Source organism: Aspergillus lucknowensis (assembly GCF_044049455.1).
Source record: "Aspergillus lucknowensis strain CBS 449.75 chromosome Unknown BJX67scaffold_1, whole genome shotgun sequence".
In the NCBI taxonomy this organism is placed as follows: Eukaryota; Fungi; Ascomycota; class Eurotiomycetes; order Eurotiales; family Aspergillaceae; genus Aspergillus; species Aspergillus lucknowensis.
Window position 1 is genome coordinate 1,384,668 of NW_027263545.1, and position 23,913 is coordinate 1,408,580.

At 50.5% G+C, this 23,913-nt stretch overlaps 8 protein-coding genes across 8 annotated transcripts; 4 read left to right on the forward strand and 4 right to left on the reverse strand.

The window, feature by feature from the left end:
* Window positions 1-34: 34 nt before the first annotated feature.
* Window positions 35-1,081, reverse strand: BJX67DRAFT_376530 (uncharacterized protein; the record flags this gene model as incomplete). The annotated part of the gene is made up of 2 exons (XM_071031895.1): window positions 35-128; window positions 201-1,081. The coding sequence occupies 2 exons, from the start codon at window positions 1,079-1,081 to the stop codon at window positions 35-37; spliced, it is 975 nt and encodes a 324-aa protein (XP_070891716.1).
* Window positions 1,082-1,360: 279 nt separating this feature from the next.
* On the reverse strand, window positions 1,361-2,734 carry BJX67DRAFT_340246 (cytochrome c oxidase assembly protein). Its single transcript, XM_071027770.1, has 4 exons — window positions 2,472-2,734; window positions 2,355-2,424; window positions 1,835-2,276; window positions 1,361-1,784 (listed from the first exon to the last, which is right to left on the reverse strand). Exons 1-4 carry the CDS (start codon window positions 2,660-2,662, stop codon window positions 1,735-1,737), a joined length of 753 nt encoding a protein of 250 aa, XP_070891717.1. The 5' UTR covers window positions 2,663-2,734; the 3' UTR covers window positions 1,361-1,734.
* A 117-nt stretch (window positions 2,735-2,851) lies between these two features.
* BJX67DRAFT_17035 (uncharacterized protein) lies at window positions 2,852-5,290 on the reverse strand. Its single transcript, XM_071025090.1, has 4 exons — window positions 4,872-5,290; window positions 4,642-4,756; window positions 3,316-4,497; window positions 2,852-3,163 (listed from the first exon to the last, which is right to left on the reverse strand). Exons 1-4 carry the CDS (start codon window positions 4,943-4,945, stop codon window positions 3,041-3,043), a joined length of 1,494 nt encoding a protein of 497 aa, XP_070891718.1. The 5' UTR covers window positions 4,946-5,290; the 3' UTR covers window positions 2,852-3,040.
* A 586-nt stretch (window positions 5,291-5,876) lies between these two features.
* Window positions 5,877-8,110, forward strand: BJX67DRAFT_340250 (basic helix-loop-helix domain-containing protein). The gene has a single exon (XM_071027771.1). It carries the CDS (start codon window positions 6,370-6,372, stop codon window positions 7,744-7,746), a length of 1,377 nt encoding a protein of 458 aa, XP_070891719.1. The 5' UTR covers window positions 5,877-6,369; the 3' UTR covers window positions 7,747-8,110.
* A 113-nt stretch (window positions 8,111-8,223) lies between these two features.
* Window positions 8,224-9,865, forward strand: BJX67DRAFT_340252 (uncharacterized protein). Its single transcript, XM_071027772.1, has 5 exons — window positions 8,224-8,605; window positions 8,661-8,745; window positions 8,799-8,963; window positions 9,018-9,125; window positions 9,174-9,865. The coding sequence occupies exons 1-5, from the start codon at window positions 8,343-8,345 to the stop codon at window positions 9,324-9,326; spliced, it is 774 nt and encodes a 257-aa protein (XP_070891720.1). The 5' UTR covers window positions 8,224-8,342; the 3' UTR covers window positions 9,327-9,865.
* A 143-nt stretch (window positions 9,866-10,008) lies between these two features.
* Window positions 10,009-12,952, forward strand: acuM (gluconeogenesis transcription factor RDS2). The gene is made up of 7 exons (XM_071027773.1): window positions 10,009-10,486; window positions 10,589-10,611; window positions 10,781-10,798; window positions 10,910-11,213; window positions 11,275-12,023; window positions 12,087-12,283; window positions 12,338-12,952. The coding sequence occupies exons 1-7, from the start codon at window positions 10,273-10,275 to the stop codon at window positions 12,387-12,389; spliced, it is 1,557 nt and encodes a 518-aa protein (XP_070891721.1). The 5' UTR covers window positions 10,009-10,272; the 3' UTR covers window positions 12,390-12,952.
* Window positions 12,953-13,163: 211 nt separating this feature from the next.
* Window positions 13,164-16,729, forward strand: BJX67DRAFT_376535 (uncharacterized protein; the record flags this gene model as incomplete). The annotated part of the gene is made up of 16 exons (XM_071031896.1): window positions 13,164-13,215; window positions 13,270-13,509; window positions 13,563-13,616; window positions 13,684-13,734; window positions 13,791-14,189; window positions 14,240-14,313; window positions 14,362-14,446; window positions 14,498-14,549; window positions 14,598-14,633; window positions 14,683-14,911; window positions 14,959-15,086; window positions 15,132-15,592; window positions 15,642-15,781; window positions 15,834-15,968; window positions 16,018-16,305; window positions 16,355-16,729. 16 exons carry the CDS (start codon window positions 13,164-13,166, stop codon window positions 16,727-16,729), a joined length of 2,799 nt encoding a protein of 932 aa, XP_070891722.1.
* A 1,824-nt stretch (window positions 16,730-18,553) lies between these two features.
* On the reverse strand, window positions 18,554-22,179 carry BJX67DRAFT_17122 (WD40 repeat domain-containing protein). The gene is made up of 4 exons (XM_071025101.1): window positions 21,425-22,179; window positions 21,103-21,374; window positions 20,226-21,050; window positions 18,554-20,170 (listed from the first exon to the last, which is right to left on the reverse strand). The coding sequence occupies exons 1-4, from the start codon at window positions 21,959-21,961 to the stop codon at window positions 18,616-18,618; spliced, it is 3,189 nt and encodes a 1,062-aa protein (XP_070891723.1). The 5' UTR covers window positions 21,962-22,179; the 3' UTR covers window positions 18,554-18,615.
* Between the last annotated feature and the right edge of the window lie 1,734 nt (window positions 22,180-23,913).

The following is a 23,913-nucleotide window of genomic DNA, read 5'->3' on the forward strand; positions in this document are numbered from 1 at the left end:
CATAACCAATGCTGCAGCATAAACTATAATAACATCACATAAAATCCAGTACACTCCTCTGGTTAGACAAGTTGATCACAAACTTCGTCTCGGGGAGCCGTTTCCCAGCTTTGACACTCTCTAGCACCCTATCAATCACCCTCACATAAGCACTTCAACAGAACGGGACGGCAGAATGGGAAGGGGAGGTAGTAACATACCATTCAACACCAACAATCCTCATGCTACACCATCCACCCCTCTGAATCTCCTTTTGGATCTTCCCAGCAGCCAAACCACCCCCAGCTCCGCGCCCAGGCCCCGCATTCGGTTTCCCGATAATAACATGCGTGACGCGCCGCGACAATGATAGAGCCAGAGTTGCACCATGCACGACGAGTAATTGCTTTAGTTTGTGATCTGATATCATTGGTGTCGTTTGCCCGTTGACATAGATTGTCACTCCATGGAGGATAGTCGATTCGGAGACCACACCAGGTCCAGAGCTGGCACTGCTAATCTTCTGCCAGGGTTGCGGTTGGGGTTTGGATTCTGGTTTGGCCACATCCCCATCCGTGGTTGTAACAAATGGCCCAGGTTCAAGCTCTACCCTCGACGCCAGTGTTGACACCCCGTCCCCGTCCCCGCTTCTATCAATGCTACCAGCCACAGTCTTCCCACTGGCAGGTTCATATTTCCCCCGTAAGGAAGAACCCGCAGGAACAGCTGCCTTATTCACCCTCATCAAACTACGAATATCTCTCTGCTTCGAGTCCCTCTCAACACCAACAACCCCCCTGGGGGCACTTGCTCTCCTCCCACCACCTGGTCCACCCCGCCCACCCTTCGCATCACCGCCCCAATCCCACTCCCACTCGCCCTTCTTGAATATCCTGTCCCGACCATTACCGGATACAAATGAGTTTATCGTACAGTCACCCGTGCGCAGTTGCTGGGCGAGTTTCGCTTCTCGGATGCGTTGCCAGCCTGTTCCCAGGTTCGAGTCGGACAGTTGGTGGCCCGTTGAGGCGGTGTTCCAGGGGTCGAAGGTTAGGTGCTTGGATGGTGTTACCGGTCTTGATTTTTGGGCTTGGTTGGGCATTTCCGAAGGAGGCGGGTTTGACCTTTTGGAAGGTTGTTGGAGTGGGCAGGAGGAGTTTCAGAGGTGAGGGCAAAGAAGGGTTGGTGAGGGACAGCGGCTTATCGATAAGAGATATGTTTTGGGTTGCTAGGCGAGCAAAGTACATTCACTACTTCAGAGAAAAATGACAAGGGTGTGGATAAATGGTACTTCTTTTTCAAAATAAGCTTGCCAAATTATTATTGAATTCGGGCTTAACTTGACGTAAACTATAATTATTATTAATCTGATTAGTTGGTTGAGCATTTGTGTCCCGAACAGAACATGCGGCAGTGGAATGTGCCGTTGTATATTTCTCGAGGGTACGTGTCTGCCACTCGGCCTCACGTGGGCTCCTCTAAAGATAATATTGTTGTTATATATACATAACCTGTAATACGAACCCCTTTTATAACCCCAATCCTGCTTGCTATAATACATCGTTTGGAGGAGGGAGGTATAGTACTTCGGCACATTCCCTTGATAGAGTGTGCTGTGGATGGTGGAATGCGAGTCAACGTGTTCCGCCTTGCGCGTCTAGTAGAGTCCATCGGCACAGGTTCTTGAAGGGAATCCCGTCAAAAACGCAAGTGTAACCAGAGCATCTCGCCGATTTATAGTTTTCTCGGAGAGTATTATGTGCCCGGAATTGGCTGAAGCACACCGTTGTCATCATATCGTGCTTCTATTTCATGTCAGCGACTCTTCAATTCAGGGGGTTTGGAGCAGACATACTGAAGAACGTGTAAGAAAGCGTAATCGTATCAATCCCTTTCATCGCCGGATCCGTCACAAAGTCCGGATCGATGAAGAAGAAGACTGGCATGTCTACCGACTCCCCAGCATTAAGCTTTTGTTCCTCAAAGCAAAAGCATTGAATTTTGCTGAAATACGGAGCAACCTGCCCCGGCGTGACGCTGTACGTTGCAACACCGATAATATCCGAGGGGCCTTTGTTCGTCGCGGTGTAGAATGCTAGCGCGGTCTCCCCTGGCAAAACACGAACTTCGCGCTGCTGCGGTGTGAACTTCCAGGGTAGTACATCCGACACCGACCCATTGAATGTGATCCGCAAGCGACGAGAGTCAGTGACGGGAGTAACGCGTGATGAGGTGTCGCCGTCTCCTGCGCGGTGTGTGAGGACGGGTTGGCCATTCCAGCCGGTTTGTTGACAGATCTGTAGCGGGAGTTTACGTTCAGCTTTTGCTTCGAGCGGGATTTGGGGAGGTGGAGGGTGACTGTTTCAAGAACGGACCATTTTATAGAGAGGAACTGAGCCGTATGCGAGAGACACCGTCCCGAGAATTACGCTAATTGTATAGTGCCTGTTCCATTTTAGATTTATTTCCTGAGGAATTCGAGTTGAACGTACATCGTGGACGTATTTCGCTTCTGCGATTGGGGTGTATTGAATGGTGCGGACGCATTTTGATTTAGACACAAATTGCGCGTGAAATATCTCTTCCCAGTCTCAATGCTCTTGCGTTTCGCGGATGTTGACCGTGAGAAGCCCGTTACTGTTGATAAAAACCGACCGCATAGAGGCGTCAACCGAGAAAACATGGCGGTTCTAAGGCTCGTTCGTGGAGATATGCGGAAGAGCAATTATCGCAGGATCAACACAGGCGCGGGAGTTAGCTGCACGTGACTAAAACCTGCTTATCGATAACGGTTTGACCCCGAGCGAGCCCAGGGCGTTGATGGGACTCCAGAAATCAGGCGGCTTTGAGAACCAATTGCTCCGTCCGGTTTTCATTGTGGCTGCAGGTATTCGGAAAGGTTCAGAGCCCGAGATTGAATTGTACGTTCGACTCTAATCATACAAGGTATTATACAGGCAGGAACGACATTTTGTCTGAACAAGTATTGGCCAGCCAATACCTCGGGCGTAAATGAAGGCTCTAATAATACACCTCCTGAAAGAGAATATAGGGATGTGAATTAGTTCACGATACTTCGTCCGATTCTACCTAGGACACCCCGAACCATATCGGGGCATTCCCGTAAACAGGTAAGCAGAACAGCGGCGCTGATGGCGAACGTCGCACGCTCCCGATGTTGGTACTAGATGAAAAGTTCCAATTAGTCGGCAGGCTCTCGGACAAAATCATGTTGCGGCGGGTAGTGATTATTGGGACAGACAGCAGGGAAGTCTGGGCAGTGTAACCATCCCGAATCTGGCGAAGCAATGGGTTAATGGAGCTGATCAATCATACCTTTTTATCGTAAAACCTGGGTAGGACGGTTGCTGCAGCTCTAGGTGCCACGAACAACGCAATCTCCTGTCGCTTCTTTGCATGTTCGACGAGTATACTCCATCCGCACATCACACATCCGGCGCCGACACAGAGTCCAGAATCCCACATCTGTGGTGATACTGTTTTCTTGTCAAAGATTCTCGGCCCTAGCCTTGTCCGCGCAAGGCAGACAGAGTAGTAGAATATAGTGACGAATGAGGCGAGAAATGACGAAGACCTCAAAGCGTCAGACACAGCTCGACGAAGAGACGCCATCGATTTTATTGATCGAAAACGGAAAGCAATTTGCAGAGGAATATAGGTTGCACAGGCAAACTTGAAAGTCGTGACAAACCGAGAGATGGCATGCTTCTCACAGCTAGGGCCACATCCCATGTGCACCATCTCACATGGAATTGGGATAGTCTTAGCGGGATTGCCCCATTCCATCGGCCACCCAAAGTCCTTGCACATAGACTCTAGTAAAGATGCCTGGCCTGTATCCTTTCCGTAAACGAAGACACTCCTTCGGGCGCGGCGAAGAGCTTCGATTAAGCGTTCATCCACTTTCGCTACGTCGCCAATCCACTTCCTATATGATCTTGGCAGCCTTTCCGGCACATAGAACCAAGCCCACATTACCACTGCCGCACTAGCAGCGAAAACAGCAGAGTCTCCAAGTCGAGGGATGATGGAATCGACTCGAGACCAGCGAGGGTCATGTTTCCGCTTCTGTCGGCTCCAGGCCCAACTGACGCAGGCTATCGAATCCAGTGCCCGGGTAAAAGTGAAGAGTGTGAGATCCATGGTCCTCCCAGCGAACTGAGGGCGAGTATGTTGGTGAAGCATGTTTCTCCGCTGGTAGAGGGATGGATTTAGAGCATTTTCCTCTCGGGCCTCCCCGTATAACCCTTGCAAACTCAGAGGCTTTCGATTCAGTATCTGGAAACTGAACCATGCTGAAATGAATGCAGCAGTAAACTGAATCAATTGGGAGGCGCCTCTGGAGCTTAATCTCTTAGGATCCGCGCCAAATCTACGGCAAAGGATTTGTAGGCCTCTCAGGACGAGGACGGGAAGCAGTGTTGAACCGCCAACAAGTGAGGCGCAGAACGTTGGGAAGCTCTCTAGGCGTAGTGCGCCAGTCAAGGCCTGAAGTAACTGTATATCCAGCGTAAATAACTGCTTTCCACGCCGAGCTCGAAAAGAGAAGGACAGATTAGGCCATAGATTGGCCGTGCATCAGCGCATCCATGTTCCATGGCTACACAGGGGGTTAGGAAAGGAGAGCGAGAAAACACATACCTCTTCGAACTTCTGTCGACAGGTCAACTCATTGGTCCCGCAGAGGCGCCGGAGGCAGGAAATGACTTTCGGCGTCGTAGAAGACAAATATCCTAACGCATAAGCCCGTAAAACGCTGAAGGCAAATCAGAAGACTCGTCAACAAGGTTCTCGAACAGGTGGGACGCTTGGATGCACTGCAGTTGCACAGGAATGGCCCAATAGACACCTAGGATAGAGGTTGTACTTACGGTTGGAGTTGCGCGGCCCGATGGCGCCTGCCAGTGAGTGCAACAGGATCCATCGCGGTTGGATTCCTCTTCATTCATGACAGCCACCGAAGTTGATATAATCGCAATAAACCTAGGTAATGGCCTATGATCTGGGGTCAGGACGGTGTCTGAAATCTCCAGTAACCAATCATCACATCCCGACCAAATCGCATGGCCAACGAGAAATGTGCAGTTCTGTTGGACGACGTCGGCAAAGGAGAGGGCCACGGACACTTATTGGCTGCAATTGCGAGTCCTTTGGGAAGGGGCGACGAACCTCTCAATAATCTTCGAACGATCTACTCCATATTCTTGCAGAACCGGGAAATTAACTGGGGTTCCAAGGCACGAATTTAGAGGATCCTTCGGTATGATTTGCCGTGGTGCCGTGCGACGCAAAGCCGACGTCGCCTCGGTGCCGGGACGAGGGAAGAGTATGGAGGAAATCGCAATCTTCAAAGTCAGCTTGGTTCAGGGGTAGCTCCCCGTCGGCACCCCGAGGAGTAATTGGAATTCGCCCACGCGTCTCGCCAAAATTTGGGGCTTGCAGGTGTCAGGTACGTCCACTGAAAGTGCTCTGGGAAACAGTCCAATGGGGCGGAATTAAGCGTTGTGCTGGGTAAAACGCGACAGAACGGAATTCGAACAGCGGACCGTCGTGCCACTGAAAGAACTGACTTGAACAGCAAAAAGCCAAAGCTCAGAGCTGCTCCTCGAGGAAAGGATTGCAAAGCCACGGCTTGGTCATTGGATGGAAGGGGGAGAAGGGACAGGGAAGCTCGCAAGCAATCCTCCTTTTGGGCTTGACGGTTTCCAACGGGGATGTTTGTCCGACGGTTGCCAGAACGGGCTGTTACCCGCTGCCGATGGGATATGGCACGGATCGTATGGTAACAATGGTATTACTGATACGTCACGCGACCTGCGCAGCAATTCGATTCGCATGTGATTGCCTCCAGGCCCGAGAAGCCATGCTCCATCCGCCATCAACCCTCCACTTCCTGACCCGGTCGTCATCTTTTCACTGTTCTCAGATTCAATGCGGGGGATGTGCGCTTGCCTTGGTGGATCTGGCTACCTGTTTTAATTTCCTTGTCCTGAACTTCCGAAACACGCCCGAGTCACTATTTTCACTTTTTTCAACATTTTCTATGTCTTGAGGAAATTCCCGTTTCAAGCTGCTCTCTGGGATACACAAAGTAAGGTCTCTTTGCACAGCGCACTGTCCAGCGGTCGACGTCGACCTTGAGCCTCGAGTCCTTCCAACTTCACTCAGAGTTTCTTCCACTGTGCATTTGAAATCTGCATCATCGGTCACGGGTCCCTTGCCAGTCAAGGTATGCTGAGGTCGTCCTTGCCTATGCTGCTTGCGCCTCGCCGGAGCAGATGCCGGTGAATCTTCATCGTGATATCTCCAAAATATTGCACAACTTCTCTTTTCGTTTATAATCCATAATGATGAGCATCAATACCACAAATGGCACAGAGGGCCAAAATGGACGGACCCAGGCCGCCCCGTTTGGCTGTAGGTACTCCCTTTCGGGGGGTGAGGCGTTCAACATCTAACCTGGTCTCCTTGATAACAGATTCATTCCTTGAGGACACGCCCTATGAGCCTGCTCCGGCTTCACCCCTCGGACCAGCGCTGCTTGATGATCATGAGTCGAATATGCTTGATAATTTCTTCACTACAATAAACTCTAATCCGTTCGCGAATGACTTCTGGTTTACGGGTTCTCAAAACGACACAACCAAATCTCTTGGATTTCCAGGATTTGACTGGTCAAGTGAACTACCCCCAACGTTCGAAGGCTCTACAACGTCTCTTCCCCAGCCATCATTTTCTCATCGGGGTGTCGAAAAGCCTGTGGATGTTCTTCCGGAACATTCAAATCAAAATCCGGATATAGTTGCTGCGGCGTCGATGTTGTACCAGAATGGAGTCCATGGACATGAGATCAGCACCGCCTTTGGCAGTCAACCGCAATCAGCGTTCTCGAATATGGATCACCCACTGCTCAAGGGGAATGGCAAAGATCAGCAACAAAACGGCCATTTACCCACCAAGCGCCCCAACGCGTTGTCTCGGACGCATCTACCGATTGGCGTCCATACTACGAAGATGTTTTTCGATGTTCACGAGCCGATATCCCCAGAGCGGCAATTTTCAACCAAAGCAAGGCCGCTTCACTGGGGCTCTGACTCTAGTTTCATGGACCAAGGATATGTGGCACCTCCAGACCAACCCGACGAAGAACAGAGGACGCAGGAACTTCTAGATAACCTAGAATGCCTCGAACCACAAAGCAGCGCTGCTAATACTCGAGCACCCACCCCGGATCGTGTCGTTCACCACCACCCCATTCCATGGGTAGACACAGGAGCGGTTAATCATATGAATGGATTAAGGCAAAGTTACGCTGACAGTATGGAAGATCTATCGCATCCGAAGAAGAAGCAGAGGCTGTTGATCAAGGAAGAAGACGATAAGGTCTCTGATGATGAGTCTAGACGACGGTCAAAGCGCTCCAGGGGCTCGAATAGGCAGCTGTCAAACGATGCTACCCGCAAGCCGAGAGCTTCCCAAAGCTCGAAAGCTCCGCGGGAGAATTTAACAGAAGAGCAGAAACGAAGCAACCATATTCTGTCGGAGCAGAAACGACGGAATCTCATCAGACAGGGTTTTGAAGACTTGTGCACGCTTGTTCCTGGGTTAAAAGGTGGCGGGTTTAGCAAAAGCGCAATGCTCACTCAAGCCGCCGACTGGTTGGAGGAGATCTTGCGTGGTAATGACATCCTGAGGACCCAACTTGCGGATCTAAAGACCATGAATGGCTTGGTAATGCCACGATGAAACTGGCTTTACGTGACGATGACAATTTTTTATCACCCCCCACGAAAAACGGTCTGGTTGTTTGAATCGGTTTAGCGGTCTGTTTGGACGCAGGTTGGGTTGGGCAGATTAACAGGCGTTTACTTATGGTGCCTATGACTCGGAGCTGGGACATTATAATATACCCGTCGTTCGAATACCTTTCGAATCAGCTTTGTATTGATATATCTAATTGATTCTAGTGAGATGGGTCTATGGGCTCCGCGCATACCGTAGAATAGAGAGCAACACGATGACATCATTCGTTAGAGCTTTATCGCTCTGGAGAATCTGACTTCACGACATGTGAAAATCACCGATAACAAGGAGGCTAGTCAGATCTGGTCGTGGTGTTTAGTGGGGATCGACCTGGACTCGAAAGAGGTTTAGTGGTGATAATGCATACATAACATGTGACTTTCAGGATGCTTGGCGCGTCTGTGGCGGCAACAATCAACACCGGGTGACAACTCGCATGAGTTTCCATTTATGCCTCTATCAATTCTCTCGATAACGGGGTTCGTCAAGGAGAGATACAATTGACGTTACAGTCCTCTCGTATTGGCGAATCATTCACGATGCCTCCAAAACGAAAGCGTTCCGACGCTACGCGCGACCAGGATGCCAACAATCGGCGCAAGAAGCCATACGCCTACTTAAAGCCCCAAGTGCGGCATATCTCTGAAAGAACAGTCAAGTCCAAATGGTCCACACTCCCACAACCCGCTCAGGATAAAATCCGCGACATGTTCCGGGCTCTTGAGCGCCCTGTGATTGTCCGGCAACAGAATGAGCGGAAACGCTCTGAGACACAGGCGGCTGTCCAAGCGGTCGTGAAGAAGTATGTAGCGCGCGTTGTTGTTTGGAAATACATCTGTTTAACTTGCTTGGTGTAGCCTCGGAAAGCGTCTTCCTCGAATGCCATTCCCCCCCATGACGAAAGATTCGGTTTTCGAGTACGAAGCGGCTCTCAAGGAACACGTATGGGTATCTTGTGAACTGGGATGCGCTCACATACTGACTCGCTTACTTAGAGAGCGCTAGAGGCCTCACTTTCGACGATGACGGACAGCATTGATTTGCTGAAGAACGAAATTGCGAAGGAAGAGGCCCTCCTTGCGAAGGAAACGAAACAGCTCCAGGAAATGGAAAAGAACGCAAAGCGCGCCGAAGCGGAGAGGAAGAGGCAGATGAAAAATGTATGCTGGATTTTTGTGAAAGGCCTATGGGAAGTTTCCACTTACTCAATGTAGGAGCACCCTGCTCTCCGACGTCTCGAAGATAACCCCGATCAGACGATCAGGACGCCCACCGAGTTTACACTTTCGAATACGAAAGGCTCACCATTGGGGTTCGACGAGGTAAGATCTTGCGACCTTGACCATGCGTTGTTAACTGACGTAAACTAGCTTGAGGGCGATCCGGAAGTATCGACTTTACTCAAGCAACTAAACGGCCACTTAGAATCCATGCGGAGTAATACTGCTCCTCTATCTGGATTAAAGGACGCGATTTCACGATCTCAAGCCGCGTTAAGTCTGGTACCTATTCCCGACGACTGAGCTACAGAGTTCGGCTCGTATAGTTAAGGATTCTGTCATGGGTCATGGGGCGATATGCGCGTACACACATACAGAAGGCCAAGCAGGACGGACTCTAGAGGAAATCTCCGAACAGGGATCCTGACGGTCAGATCCTTGTTCGCGGAGGTGATGTGTGCAACAACGCAGTGTACGCAGACGGATCGACGCTCGCAGGGGACGTGCTTCATAATTGCGTTCTCTTTGTTGCGAACATGCAACACCACGGACCCGTGAATGGGCATTTTGGACTTGAAATGAGCTTCTTGGGTTGGTTGAGGGGGTCACACAGCGCGATCAGAGAGTTGACATCCAAGAGCGTGCTTCGTGGAAGGAGATCAGGCTTGACTTTAGCTACTGCGGGTTCTGTCCGCTCGGCGGATCTCGCTATCGCTCCTCCCCTGGTGCTGTGCGAGCACAGAACATTCGAAACCACTCCAGATTTGCTGTGACGTATATTCAAGAACCAAGTTTGAGCGTAGAGGCTTTGTATAGACATCTTACTAAACCGAGGCATCCGGGCTGCACATGGAGAGAGTAACAGCAGGCGGCAGTTTGTGACCGTGGGTAGCCCCTGATATTTCCGAGGCTGAGCGACTTTGGAGTCTCTGACTCGCTGAACCACTTTGGGATGGCGGCGGTTCCCAATGCGGAGAAGGCCGGGAATTGACACTGGACAGAGTTCCAAGTCCCGCTTGTTCTCGGCGGGGAACTTTGATCGCTGGTCGCATGTCTCTTGTCTTGAGATTCTTCCCTCTCATCGTGACGTGCGAGGTTGCAGAATTGATGGTTGTTCCTCCTCTCCTTCGCTGAAACGGCGTTTCTGCCTGCAAGTCCCCATTCTTCCCCCCTTTTGTGTTCCAATCAAGCAGCAACAGCCACAGCAGCGAGCCGGTCTCTGCGCAACACCTTTTGCGCCCATCGATCAATGACGGAGAAAACCGCAGCGCAAGCGGGTGCAGCCCCCGAACAACGCGCCAGCAATGGCACGGCAGAAAACCAGACTTCGAACAAAATGGCCGAAGCAAGCATAGCCAGCAAAAATGATTTAAATGCGAAAGACACCACACAAATGTCGCAGCCCGAGAATGCTGCCCCGGGGGTTCGCGCCAGCCCAAAGAAACGGCGCAAAGTCAATCATGGTGAGTCCAAACATCCGAGAAGGGCCCTGGCAGCGGTTCCTTACCTCCACCTCTCTTTACAGCCTGTACACCACGTTGCTAATCAGGGTTCCACGCTCGCAGCATGCGTCTACTGTCGGCGATCGGTAAGTCCATTGCCCGCCCTGTGGGGGTTCTTATCACCTCCGCTCACACTCCCCGCTCTTTACACCCTCTCGGTGACTGCAACGAGAAAAAGGAATAAGGGCCTTGTCCGATCGAGATCTTCATGAGAATTCATTTGCTGACGGAAAGCCACTTGCTCACGTGTGACAGCATATGACTTGCGATTCGGTAAGACTTGCCCTGAATCCCACCGGCACGAGACCTTGTGAAACGTATCCCCAGGATGGCACTTGGGAGAGCACGAATTCATGCTGACAATGATGTTTCTGCGAAATGAAGGAGCGCCCGTGCACTCGATGTATAAAGCGGAATATCGGGCACCTGTGTCATGATGAACCGAGAGAACCGTCGAAACGATCGCGCAGCGAGCACGAGCATTCCGCTCAGGACGAAGAGGGCCCCTCAAGCAACGAGTATCCGAATGCCCACGCGATGCCCAGGAAAGTGGATATCCAAGATGCTGCGGGTCAGCAACTCCTGGCCGATGGGACTCTTGGCCTTACTTCCTCCTCGATGAATGCGGTGCAACCCGGACCCATTTCCTCTTCGACAGGTCAAAACTTGGGTGTCACCTCACAGCAACGTAAGCACTTATCAAGTGTTGCGACCTATTTCGTGCCGTTATCTTGCTAATATCCTTATAGTCCTTGGATACAATGACTGGGTCGGCAGACAGAGCCAATTCCAAGATATGCACACATTCCATCCTTCTTATATGTTCAACGCGCCCGAAGTTACGAACGAATATAACCTTCTTGGTGACTTTCTCAGCAACAGTCTCTTAGATGATGGAGGAATGTTTCAAAACGATGATATGCAGAGAATGTATTCGGACCCAACATTAATAAACTCCATGGCAGTGCTGGGCGGTCCTAATCCGTCGCTACTTCAACAATCTCAACCGGTACAGCCACCGCAGAGCCAACAAACGACGGGCGACAATGCGTCAGGCACCGCAATCGGGAACGATAAGGCAAGAGAAACATACTATATGACTGCAGCGGACCCCTCTGGATCTGACCCACCGGAAGAGCGTATGAATAAGCTCCTCAAGGCAAAGTACGATGCAGGACTTTTGCGACCCTTCAATTACGTCAAGGGTTACGCCAGACTAAATCAATACATGGAGAAGAACCTACAACAGTTGTCGCGACAGAAAATTCTTCGGCAATTAGATAAATTCCGACCTAAATTCCGAGAGAGGATGCAGAGTCTGACGGACATCGAACTCATATTAGTGGAGATGTGGTTTGAGCGGAGCCTCATGGAGTATGACCGTGTCTTCGCCAGCATGGCTATACCGGCATGCTGCTGGAGGCGAACAGGCGAAATATTCCGTGGGAATAAAGAGATGGCTGAACTGATTGGTGTCCCCATCGAGGTCCTCAGAGACGTGAGTTTCTCAGCTACTGTTGAAGTTCTATGACAGGTAGCACTGACTTGTTCCTGGCATTAGGGTAAGCTGGCAATTCATGAGATAATTGTGGAAGACCAGCTCGTGAGTTACTGGGAAAAGTTTGGCGCCATCGCTTTCGACAATACCCAAAAAGCAATGCTCACAAGCTGTACACTGAAGAATCCAAACGCCACGAACTCTAGCGACGGCATACCCTGCTGCTTCTCCTTCACTATTCGGAGAGATAATCATAATATGTAAGCTGCATCGACCCCGAATATCTTTACCCTGAACCTAACTTATCCTCCAAGTCCCTCTCTCATCGTTGGAAATTTCTTACCCTCCCAGCGGAAAAACAAATAATTTTGGTCATCTACCTGACTTCCAAATCGGCGTTTATATGGGAACATATTTTACCTGAACCCTCTGGGATTTTCTCTTATTTTACTCTGGCTTACAGATCAAGTTAGGGCTCACCTAGGCTGAAGATTTACGATTTTTTCTCGTTTATACCATTTTGACTTGGCAGAATGTGATGTATCATATCCCCATCAATAAAGGATATGCCGTTCTGGACATCCGTCAGGCTTGATATTTTGCTCTGATGGTGGCATTGTTCGGTTGAAGGTTTGATTAGTACTATCAGTTATCATGGAATGACAAAGGTCTCGTCCAACACAAGTCAAGGAGCAGAGTTCATACATCCGAACAGTGGCTGCAATTAGGTCAATAATACCAGCGGTTTTCGCCAGCCCATGAGTCGACGGTGAGCTGGGCTTAGGCCATATCGTTACTAGTAACATCCAATCCCAAGAAAACCTCATTCTGTGTGGGTGGCTCGGTGAATGTTCCTGGCTAGACGGCTATTTACATCATGCTCGAGCAATATCCAGGCAGCCTGACCTGGGGAGATGGTTACGGAATCGTCCCAAAGATCCTGGCTTAAGCCTAGAAGAAATCCAACTTTTTTTACAGTACTGTGCGGAATCATTGAAATGTCATCCTGCGCAAGGGGATTATGCTGCCGCTCTCCCTACTAACGAGCAAACAATTTCCTGGATTGCTGCGTTTCCGTCCTGTAAACCATCTTAACTTCTCTCACTCCCAAGTTCTAATCACAAACACTCCCTCTGAAACATGTCAACAAAACGTCCTCACAATCTCAACGACCAAGTCGCCTCGATTCTAGGTCAGCAGAATCAATGCCTACCGAATACCTACTAACCAGTTGTCTCTCCTCCAGCTCTCGTCGAGGGCATTCAAAACCAGCTCTGTCAAGATGACAATTCGGAAACTCTAGCCTTGCCCGACGAAACCGTCGAGTTACTGGAGAAGACTTTGCACTGGCTTCTCTCCTCCATTGACCCTGCCTCTACATCGACACGTCGTCAGTTAGACACCGAGGGAACAAAATTATGGAACATGTGTGTGCAGCGGATGAGGACACTCAAAGCCAACAATGACACTGTACTGTTATGTAAAGGTACCGGGTGGGTGACTGTACCTAAGGTTCTCTCTTTGCTAAGTCTAGCCCAGTGAAAGCTCTGGCATATGCGATGCTTGAGGTCGCTGCACCAAAGACGGATGCGGGTAAGGAGACTTCTACTCCTGCGTGCAACTAGGTTGAACGCTGATGACTTGCTTTGTGGATTTTCAGGGAGCTACCGAAGTCTTGAGCTTGCATTTCAAATAACCAAGACATGTATCGGTGCGTCTTCCTTTCCATTATTGCCTGTTCCCCGGTTATGGCTAACGAACCGTTAGACCAGAAGCTTACCGACCTGAGCCAGAAGTTTATGGAATGCACGGCCACGAGATTAGATATCCTCGACAAGTCGAAGAGTGATAGCAGTTGCTTAAAATTTGAGTCCTTCACAACTGAGTATTACATGCTACGGATCTACTTGGCCTGGACGCAAGAACGGCCAGATATTGCGGACCACTTATTTTCAAAACTCCCAGTCCTCAGAACAAGACAGCAGCAGGATGTTGTGCTCGATATATGCTACGCCATTGGGGGCGCAGCACTCGGCTTGGGACAGAACGAAACTGCGTCCATATGGCTTGATAGGGCAATTACGGCGTGCGAGTCATTACAAGAAGAAGGTCAGGAAGTAAACCGGGGACTTAAGGAAAAAAGGCTGTTAATCCTACAGGCATTTGGTGAGATAACGGGAGATCTGAAGGTACCAGCTCACATGCTAATGGTGCAGCGCGGGCGAATATTCAACTTACGACAGCAAGCTCTGACGGCCACCTGCAAAAGACATTAGACTTGTTGAAAAATGTAAGCGAGAGACCTTGAGTATAGTGTACTTCTAACAATCCGTCGTAGGAGTACGGAAAGTCCTTTTGCGTCCTCGTGATCTCCCTCGCGGCCCTTAGCAACAAGTGGACGACAGATGAAGAGTACTTTGAAAGTAAGCCGGTTAAATGCCGGTGGTGGGGAGCCAAATCCTGACTTAATTCAGCACTTAGGTCTGCTATTGATGTGATGGATGTCAGTGATATGAACTTCAAATTGTGAGTAGGCCGTCGGAGGATATAAATTTAAGTAATAACTGGTGGGAGAATGCACTACTACGTTGCAAAGCTCGGAAAGTCGAGGTGAGAAGAACGCGTCTTCCTAGAATAGTCTTGTGTTGACGCTCGATAGTCCAGGACTATTCATCGAAGCTTGTGGCCTGCTGTTTAACAAGCTCAAAGCATCAAATACAAATTCCAAAGAGCAGTGGATGGAGAATATCTTTGTCTCCATTGTCTGGACCTTGACAAACACAACCTCCGACATGGATAGCAGCGCGCTGGCCGAAACGACGGCCGGAAAGATGACAGAATGCGGTTTAGAAAAGCTGAGCGAGAATGCGACCTACGCCTCTCTGATTGTAAGCCTGTCCTCCCAGTCTATGGATCAATACTAACTGGATCTGAGCTCATCTGGAAGTATGTTGATACGATGATATCCAAACGGCTTATCTCTGTCGCCGAACAGTGGTGTCGCTTTGTTCTGAAGCAGCCAATCTTCCACAAGACTACAGACACAGAAGCCAAGTTCTTTCGGTATGCTCGAATAGCGTAGCCCAATTGTGACTAACAGGTAGACAGAAAATTGATCCTTTGTGGGTTGGAGGATGTCAACCCCTCTAGAGCGCGAAAGATCTTTGATGAAATACCTGAAAACTGCAAATCCTGCCCGCTCACTCTGTACCTGCTATATAGGTTGGCCCTTTTTGCGGGGGATACCTCGATTGGTACCGTCATACGTCCTCCTACTCAGTTTATCGCCGCTAATCCGCCTGAAGCGAATATTCATCTTCAAACGCTCTGCAGGTCGGGAGATGGCACTGAATACATCTGGTCATGCGTGGAAGACGCCTTACAGCTTGATAAAACTGATATTGCAGTCAAAGAATTGGATGAATTGATATCTATATTAGACAGCAATAGCTCTGGGAATCTCCATATATCCCAACTGCTACAATATATGATATGGGTTGTCTACGAGAAGTACATTAAGCGGCAGAAGGAAAGCGTGTTAACACACGTGGAATCTCTTTTCGAATCTGGTAGGTTGATCCCACGTCTGGAGCGAAATGTCTAACTCGGACGCGGTAGCATTGAATGTGGCCGGGAAAGGGTTGCTTTCCTCCGCCGAGATACACTGGCTTTCCTTCAAAAGCTACAGTATTGCCCTTGACATCTATGAATCTGTTACCGCACAGAGAGTGATTAGGTTTCTGAAGGTTTCGCAGAAGGTAATTGTTCTGTCAGTCCCTGATGCCTACCTTGCCTAACCTACTTGTATAGTTCATGGAGCTCTCTGAGAAAGAACCGGGAGCAGAGTTAGACGCTAGCTCGGTCGACCATAATCTGCGATGTGATTTTCTCCAAGCCATACCCTTAATAAAAGAAGCCCGAAGCAAAGGAAAGCCTTCAACCAAGGTGAGCCAGGGTACGCCCCGAGTTTCGGTCTTGATACCAACACCACCAGGCAAGCTACTACACGGAGGCGCGCCAAGCTATAAAACAATTCCAAGCTCATATCAAAGTTACCAACAGCGACTCTACACCAGAACCGCATCCAGGTACTTGGGTTGACAAATACCGCATCATGCTCTCCTTCGACTTTGAAGCCGCTGTTTTCCTTCGCCAATGGGAAGACCTGGGAAATATCCTTGAGGCCTCAAAGCCAATTGTCGACATCAACTTAAGCTCTATATTTCTCGACTGTATCCTTCGTTCCGGGGCCCCTTCGTCGTGCCAATCGCGAGTCGTCAAGGTACGCCCTGTGACTGTTCTTAGATATCAAGCCCTAACCCACAACGCAGCAAATGATACGGATATTCCATTCGTCCCCCTCATCAACTTTCAGGTTTAGCGATATCCTCCCACGCTACCTCCGCTGTCTCTTCTCGCTCTCAACCCAAGCAGAGGAATATGTTCTTGCCGAATCCGTCCTCGACCAAGCCCTAATATTAGCCCGCGATAACCCTATTGTCCGAGCACAGTATCCAAAAGAAGAATTGGAGTGGCTGGCAACTGTTTCCTTCAATCGGGCGGTGGAGTTCTTCCTCATGTCAGCGGACGAAGAATGCAATCGATGGGCAAGGAAGGCGATTGCTTTGGCGGATCTGATTGAAGAGGACCGTGGTGAGCTGGGGAGGCATTTACGGGGTAACCTTGCGAAGCTACAGTCTTATTGAACGGAAATGTAAACACTTGCACGCTGCTCAATTTCAGCTTCCAGCATAGCTATCGCGCGGTCGTCGTTGTGTTGTTGGTTTTCGGCTCCTCCTGTCCTGTTGTGCCTAGACCTAACTAACATCCAAGAGGCGGAGACGACCGTATACCTAAGAGTTAGGAAAAACCGACTTTCTTTCAACTACTTATGCGTAGTTCTACAACATAGGGTATACCAGACGTCGCGACCCAACCCATCATCGTTACATCCATGCCATGCAAACCCACCTGACCCAACCGCCCTTCCCCATTCCCGCCCCGCACGTGCCAACCTCCATTGCTCCTTCCTCCGATGGGAATACCCCAAGTAGGAAGGTCCATCCCTCTGCCCAGGTTCCCAGGTGCTTCGGTGGGAAAGAGCGACAAACCAAGGCGCCTATTGCTCCTTCCCACCCGTCCTTCGTCCCGACCCTCAGTAGCGCCTTCCTAAAACCCCCGGTCGGGACGGACTTCCCACACAAGAAGGAAAGTGCGATGGAGGCCCGCGGCAGCCACGTGTGGGCGGCGAATGCTCTTTCCTTATCTTGAGGGGTCCTCCATCACGACTTCCCGATGGGTTTATGCCCAGGTAACGAAGTCCCGAGGGAAGGCGCGAGGACGGGAGTTCGTACGGCCCTACCCTCCCCTCTCCTCCACTAAGCAGCAACCCTCCTGCGGACCAGGCCCGCGAAGCTTGTTAAGATTGTCGAGACTCAATAAGGGCCCTTCGAGGGCAGGAAAAGCTGACTGTTCTCGAACCTCCGATACACGAGGGACGAGTTGCGACGTCCTCTTTGGCTTTATGTGCGAGCGTCGTCTATGGACCCTGCGAGTGGTGTGTCGTGGCATGGACTGTGATACTCTCCTCGCCAATATCATTCGCAGGTCTCGTTCTTAACAGGCCGGGGGCGGGAGCCGGATACTTGCCCCAGGAGTCTCGGCGGAGCCTCTTCGAACATATCGTCGACTCGTGAGGCACCCTGCATGGCTCCGGCCCGTCTAGCCAGGAGCGGTACTGGGTGATTAAGATCTTAACGAAACAGGCCTTGGGATGTGGGATGATGTAGTCAAGCCTCCATAAGAAAGAAGGAGTAGGGAGCGGATTGGGGCTCCTTTGTTCATGGACATGAGGCTGATTGGTATAGGCGCATTGCATAGCATGCAGGCGGTCTCATGTAGGTATCTATCAGCCGCGTTTGGGAACTGTGGTAGAGAGTGAGTTGGCAGCCAGACAGAGAGCGAGGGAAATCTCTGAAGACTTGGTACAAGGAGGAGTAGCGACAGCTTTCTGGTGATGTATCATATTAATCTAGTGCAACCTGCGAGAACAAAGATGGCCTCTCTCGGACTCTTGAATCTGCGGTCCCAACGGAAGCTTGCAGATTCTAACTAAACAGGGGTATCATTAAGAAAATTGCCCAGAAATGCTGCGTTAATAGATCAAGGTTTGGGCAGGGAAGAGAGAGGACAAGCGTAAGCCCAAGGAAAATGTATGCCACCGTCGTGGCTCCGAATTAGACCAGCGGGCCTGAAGTTCGCTCCAAACAGCAAATGAGAGACAGAGTCAAAGCAAGAATGAAGAAATTACAACGACTGAGGGTGGATCAATGTCCGCCAGAGAATGAAATCACAGAACCATCAAGTGACCCAAAATCAACACAACACCTGCTATGCTTCGATAAGATGCAACGTGAGAAAGGAGTAAAGGCAACACCTGCCTCGCAACATGCAGAGATCCATCAATGATAACTCCAAGTAAAATCCCATGTCACCACGGAACGCCGCTAAGAAGGGAAAAGAAAGAGAAAAAGAGGGAACGAATTGAATGAAGTGAGAAGGTTAATAAGATTCAGCAGATGAGTCGGCGATTTCAGCCTTCTCCAGCCGCATCAAGGGAGCGCCTTCGGGAGTGTCGTGATGATTTTCTCTGTCCTAAGTTGGGCGTTGACGGAATTCGACGAGGAATGCGCGCAGGCTTGTTTGGAAAAGGGGGAGGGGGGGGTATTCTCTCATTTTCCTTGCCGCTGCTCTCGGTCTCTGTTTCGCCCGAGTCAGGTTTCTTCGTTCGGGCGTTTAGGATTCGTAAAGTGAGGCCTAGTTCGCGCTCGAGCTCTTTCTGAGAATTCAGGTGCTCCGTCGATCCGTTGAGTTTCTTCCTATACGCTTTGAGCGTGCGGCATACTTGTTCGGTAGACATATTCAGGCTACCAAACTCACTCTTCCCTCGAGCACGTGTACGGAAATCCAAAGATGAGCAGCGGACGTTATTGCGGGAATTGCGTGGCTCGACGGCTTTTCGCGGAGTTGTTGACTTCGGACTAGGCGGGGACGGAGAGTTGCGTAGTCTTTCAGGGCGACTGCTGGAGGTAGGCGAGCGACGTGTCGGCGCAGAGGGAGGGGTTGCTGGTGCAATGTTCCCGTTCTTCGCCGATGAAATGAGAGACATTCTCGAGAATTTGCGCAAGAGGGGTGGAGGTGGTTCTCGCACAGGCGTAGGAGTTGCAGATGCTGCCGCATTTTCCGGACGCTGAAACCAGGCAAGTTCTGATCGGGATAACACTCTCCGCAAGGGAGGTTTTGAAGCCGTTAGCTCTTTCGAGAAACTTTCGTCCTCCTCCCCGTTAGAATTTGACTGTGTAGGCTGAGTGAGCTCTTGAGGCTGCTGCAACTGAACGGAAATATTCCAGATCATGACAACCCCATCAATACCGGAGCTAACCAAGACCTGCTCCGTTGGATGGTCTGGCGTAGTAGAGTATTTTTCTAGCAGTCGAACATCACTGACACCTTCGGTGTGTCCGAATTCGCCTGTAAGAAGGGCGCCCTTCTCCAAGTCGTACACACGGATCGATTTGTCAGTCCCTGATACTCCGATAAGCAATTTAGGGCTCTGTCCGGAGATGGGAGACGTTACGGTCAGCGAGCCCATTACCACTGTATCGTTCGATTCGGAGTCGGCCGCACGGAAGGAGTGAACATATCGACCAGAACTAATCTCATACTGGTAGATGCAGCGATCAACAGCCGAGAAGATTAGACTATCAGGATCATCCGGAGACAGTGCCATTGACACTGGAGACGATCTCAAGGTGATGACTCGTGATATTAGATAAGCGATGGCGGTATCCCCTTCGGTTTCGCGAGTCACCCGCTCTCTGATGAGAACGGTACGATCTGCCGAAGAGGATAACAGCTTTTCTCCCCTATTGACGAAGAGAAGCTGACCCACTGCGCCAACATGATCATCCATAGTTTGGATTAACTGAAGGCTGTCCTCACGTCTCTCAAAAAGCTGTACCATTCGATCACGACCAGCGCTAGCAACCACACAAGAGCCGGAGGTCTCGCACAATGCGATGTCAGTAATTTCTCCTCCATGGGCCCGGACTTCGTTAATACATCTCCATGGCTGGCCTTGTAGAACTCTAGAACGGAATTAGCTTTGCCTGTTTCAACACGCACAATGTAAGAGCTCAGTACCGTAGAACACCGAGTTTGTCACCGGAGACAAATAAGCCCATGTGACTATTGGCCCGCAGTATCTTTAGTTCATTCGAGGCGTCGTCATCAATCCCCGGAAGCTGTTCAACAGCAATTGCTCGCGAATCGCGGCACTCACCCCGGGTGTTCCAGAACTTGACGACGCCTTTGCACGACCAGGTGAAAAAGTCGGCCCCGAGCTTATTCGGTGTTTCAAGTGGTCCTATTCCGAGAACCGCATCTCGATGAGCCGGCATAGCGATTCCCGTCTCGCGCTGTTCGCCTCCGTCGTTCAACTTCTCGATTGGGAGAATGTGGATCGCTTTGGTAGCATCTACAGTAACAAGATGAGACATAAGGGAGCCAATGCAAGTGATTGCTGGCTCTTTGGGTTTGAGCTCCACCGACGACCTGCTCGATGTGCGTGGGGACGGAGGATTGCTTGATGGCCGCAATGATTCAAACGCAAACCTTTGCAAACGTCTCCCGCGACCCCCGATCCATATACAGGAGCGATCTGAATCCACTGTCAATGAAGTGATACCAAATTCCATGTACTGGATGAGAGTAAGCTTAGCGCTACCCTCAGTATCATCGACGAGACAGAGAGCCCCAGAATCGGTTCCCACAATAGCTTCGGAGTCAGAAATACTGACGACACTATTGAATGTATTGTCTGCCAACGCATTCAAGACACAATTTCTCCCAGTAAGTGCCTTGGGCGCTGTGGAATTAGCAGCCTGTTCGGAGTTTGGACGCGATTTATTCGGCGATATGGGTCGCATCTCGGGGAGTCTCCAGACCTTGACGTGGCGAACTCCCACACTGTGAGCGATGTTAGCATCTTGAGTAAGCACCCTATCACGCAAAAACATACGTCATTAGGGCTTGACCTATCCAGGTCATATCACGAACAACAGTTGTGCATTTGTTCGTTGAGTGCAATTTTGCTGAGCCATTTTTGAGGCTGATGGACCATACAAAGAGAAATCCATCATTCACGTCCCCAAGGGTAGCCAAGTACTGCGAGTTTGGACTCCAAGCAAGGGCACGGACACCGAAAGAATGTTCCGTCAGGATTGAAAGTGGCATATCGGGAGGCGCATCTTTTGCAGTCGAGAAAATGAGGACTCTGGGATTATAGCCCGTCTGAGGGGGATTAATACTGTTCGACATCACGACGCATTCTCTGTACTTACCTCTCCCACGGCAAGAAATCTCCCGTTTGGGCTAATGGCAACGCTGCTAACTGCCTTGACCTTCTCCTTTGACGACCATACGCGAGGACTAGTTGCCTCCACTACTTCGCTTGACGGGGAACCAAGACCATTGTAAGACATGCCCTTTAAGTTCGACAGAGACTTCGATCTCGTTTCGGGTGTCGCCGGAGGAGTAGGCTGGTTGTAAAATGAAGTTATTGGGTTGATGCTGTTTGCAGAGGGTCGGGCACGGAAAAAGCGTTGGCTCGCGCTGCTATCCTCATCTAACTCCGCAAGCACAGCGGCGGATCCAGCGCAAAACGCAAACGACCTGCTCTGGTCGTGATAAGAGAAACCATTGGGTGTAGTTGTCGTAGTTCCGATTACCGTTTGGAGGGATAACGCCGATTGGTACAAGGACGGTTTGTTGGAAGAACGTGTTGGCGGCCGCAGAGAAGGGGAGTTGGAGGGGGTAACTCGGAGGGATGGAGCATGGCCCGCGGTTTTGGTTTTAATGCTCAGCGTATTGAATGTCATAGTAGGCTGGACTGATGGCAATTAGGAAGCTGCACTGTCCCCGTAGAGTTGTATGAGTTTCGGTCGCATTTGTTGAGAGGAAAGAAGTCGATTTTTATTCCCTCGAGGTGTAAACAAAGCTCCGTCGGCAATAAAAGGAAGGCACGATTGAGAGAGCGAGAGAATGAGCGGAAGGAGCGAGGGACTCCGATGGATTCGAGTAACCGGTGATGTCGCGAATGCGCCGCGAAGTAGGGGGAGGCAGCGAGGAGGGGCTCGAGAACGGAGGGAACTGATTCTTGAAAGGGCCCGAAGTGAGTGAGCGATGAGCGAAGTCAAAACAAAATGCATCCAAATGAGTGACTGCGAGGATGGTAAAGGAGAGTAGAGGAAGCTAAGAAGGAGGTGAAAAGACTGGGGTTCAAGCTAAGGATGAGAGATCAAGGAACGAGGAGCAGGGTGCAGGGCAGCTTTCCCAACAGCAGCTTGAATTTAGCGGGAGGAGAAGCAGCCAAAGCACGGACGAGCTGAGGTCTTGGCGCGAACTCCTTGAAGTACTCTGCAGTACAGCAGGAGGCTGGGGCGCTTTGGGATGGACGAGGGAGAGGTCCAGTACAAGAGAGTTTATGGAGAAGATGAGTCCTGGACTTACAGTATATTTATCTCGACAGTATGGCGTCCCCGATAAAAAGAAAACAAAGCTGAAGCGAGAATTGAATGGACTGGAATGTTTGGAGGTTGGACAGGTTCATGGAGAATGTGGAATCGTACCGTGGATTGTGGAGACACCAATCGGACTTTATCGACGGTACTCAGGCACTAAGGCTCAGATCTCCAGCCTGAGGCAGAAATCGGACGTGAATCCAACTTCCGAGCGTCACTTGCCATCTCCTGTCCTCCAACAGCTTGATGGTCTCCTGTTGCCCATGGGGTATGTAAATGCGAACAAATGATGGATCACTCTCTTTTAAGCCCTCATATCCCTCCCATGAAAGAGATAAGTTCACCATACCATCACCATTCCGATCCCATCTCACACAGGCGACTATCGCCTTCTCAGCTAAACCGCCCACGGGAACCTTTGCCTCGAACACTTTGAACAAGCGGACCCGTGACTTGAATACCGGGACTCTCTCACCATCACTCATCACAGGCTTCAACCCTGCAACTTCAGCAGTGAACTCATGCAGTGGCAGACTCTCCCACACATGATAGTCCGATCTCTGCGTTATGTAGTCCCCAGCCCAGGTGGTCGTATTCAGGGCGAGCTGCCTCCTCCACGGCAGTCAGAACTCAAGGAAGTGGTCTTCGTACATTCCGCTGTCAACGGCTGATAGGGCGCGCAGGCTGTAGAATGCCATTGTTATCGACAACCCTGTGAATTTCCGGCCCTGAGTTTCATCGTACCGCAAGGCTGCGAGTGTACGTTTTAAAAATTAGACGGCATCCTTTCCGGCAATGGCGCCACATAGAACTGCCCAAATCTGGCTGTGCTCGCTGTAACGGCTCGAGTCGGCTAGTTGAACCAGACTGTCCGTGAAGTATTCGCCATCATAGCAGTGGACTCGGACAGCTTCCACGATGGACTCGGCTCGTTGAGTATAATCAGCAGCACGCGATGACCTACCAAGGCACAGCTCTAATAAGCTCAGCCTTTGTAAAGTATAAGCGTATAGCTGGATCGTATAGGTCCAGAAACCGGTTGCATGGGCCGGCGGGATGCCAATGGGCTGATAGGCCACCGCCCAATCGACAAAAGTCCAGTCGCCAGAAAACTGAGGCCAGCTACCTCGTCGATGGGCGATCGAAGGTGTCGAGTACGCTAGCAATCACAGGCAGGAATCATGTGACGAAGTCCGCATCGCCAAAGTGTTTGTAATAATCTGTGACCATGCACGCCCAGAGCAGAGAGAAGTGCGATATAATCTGGAGGTGGTGTGATGGGGCACGGCTGGCCGTTAATCCTAAGGCGG

Bases quoted from the DNA above. Each gene is read 5' to 3' on its own strand.
- BJX67DRAFT_340246 (XM_071027770.1), bottom strand. From the start codon at position 2,662: ATGTTTTCTCGGTTGACGCCTCTATGCGGTCGGTTTTTATCAACAGTA. The intron at 2,277-2,354 runs GTCCGTTCTTGA...CTCCCGCTACAG, and splicing joins CAGTTCCTCTCTATAAAATG to ATCTGTCAACAAACCGGCTG. The intron at 1,785-1,834 runs GTATGTCTGCTC...GACATGAAATAG, and splicing joins GCTTTCTTACACGTTCTTCA to AAGCACGATATGATGACAAC.
- BJX67DRAFT_17035 (XM_071025090.1), bottom strand. From the start codon at position 4,945: ATGAAGAGGAATCCAACCGCGATGGATCCTGTTGCACTCACTGGCAGG. The intron at 4,498-4,641 runs GTATGTGTTTTC...CTGGATATACAG, and splicing joins GTCGACAGAAGTTCGAAGAG to TTACTTCAGGCCTTGACTGG. The intron at 3,164-3,315 runs GTATGATTGATC...CTTTTCATCTAG, and splicing joins CCAGGTTTTACGATAAAAAG to TACCAACATCGGGAGCGTGC.
- BJX67DRAFT_340250 (XM_071027771.1), top strand. From the start codon at position 6,370: ATGGCACAGAGGGCCAAAATGGACGGACCCAGGCCGCCCCGTTTGGCT.
- BJX67DRAFT_340252 (XM_071027772.1), top strand. From the start codon at position 8,343: ATGCCTCCAAAACGAAAGCGTTCCGACGCTACGCGCGACCAGGATGCC. The intron at 8,964-9,017 runs GTATGCTGGATT...TACTCAATGTAG, and splicing joins GGAAGAGGCAGATGAAAAAT to GAGCACCCTGCTCTCCGACG. The intron at 9,126-9,173 runs GTAAGATCTTGC...GACGTAAACTAG, and splicing joins CACCATTGGGGTTCGACGAG to CTTGAGGGCGATCCGGAAGT.
- acuM (XM_071027773.1), top strand. From the start codon at position 10,273: ATGACGGAGAAAACCGCAGCGCAAGCGGGTGCAGCCCCCGAACAACGC. The intron at 11,214-11,274 runs GTAAGCACTTAT...ATATCCTTATAG, and splicing joins GGGTGTCACCTCACAGCAAC to TCCTTGGATACAATGACTGG. The intron at 12,024-12,086 runs GTGAGTTTCTCA...TCCTGGCATTAG, and splicing joins CCATCGAGGTCCTCAGAGAC to GGTAAGCTGGCAATTCATGA.
- BJX67DRAFT_17122 (XM_071025101.1), bottom strand. From the start codon at position 21,961: ATGACATTCAATACGCTGAGCATTAAAACCAAAACCGCGGGCCATGCT. The intron at 21,375-21,424 runs GTAAGTACAGAG...AATCCCCCTCAG, and splicing joins GATTTCTTGCCGTGGGAGAG to ACGGGCTATAATCCCAGAGT. The intron at 20,171-20,225 runs GTACTGAGCTCT...ATTCCGTTCTAG, and splicing joins GACAAACTCGGTGTTCTACG to AGTTCTACAAGGCCAGCCAT.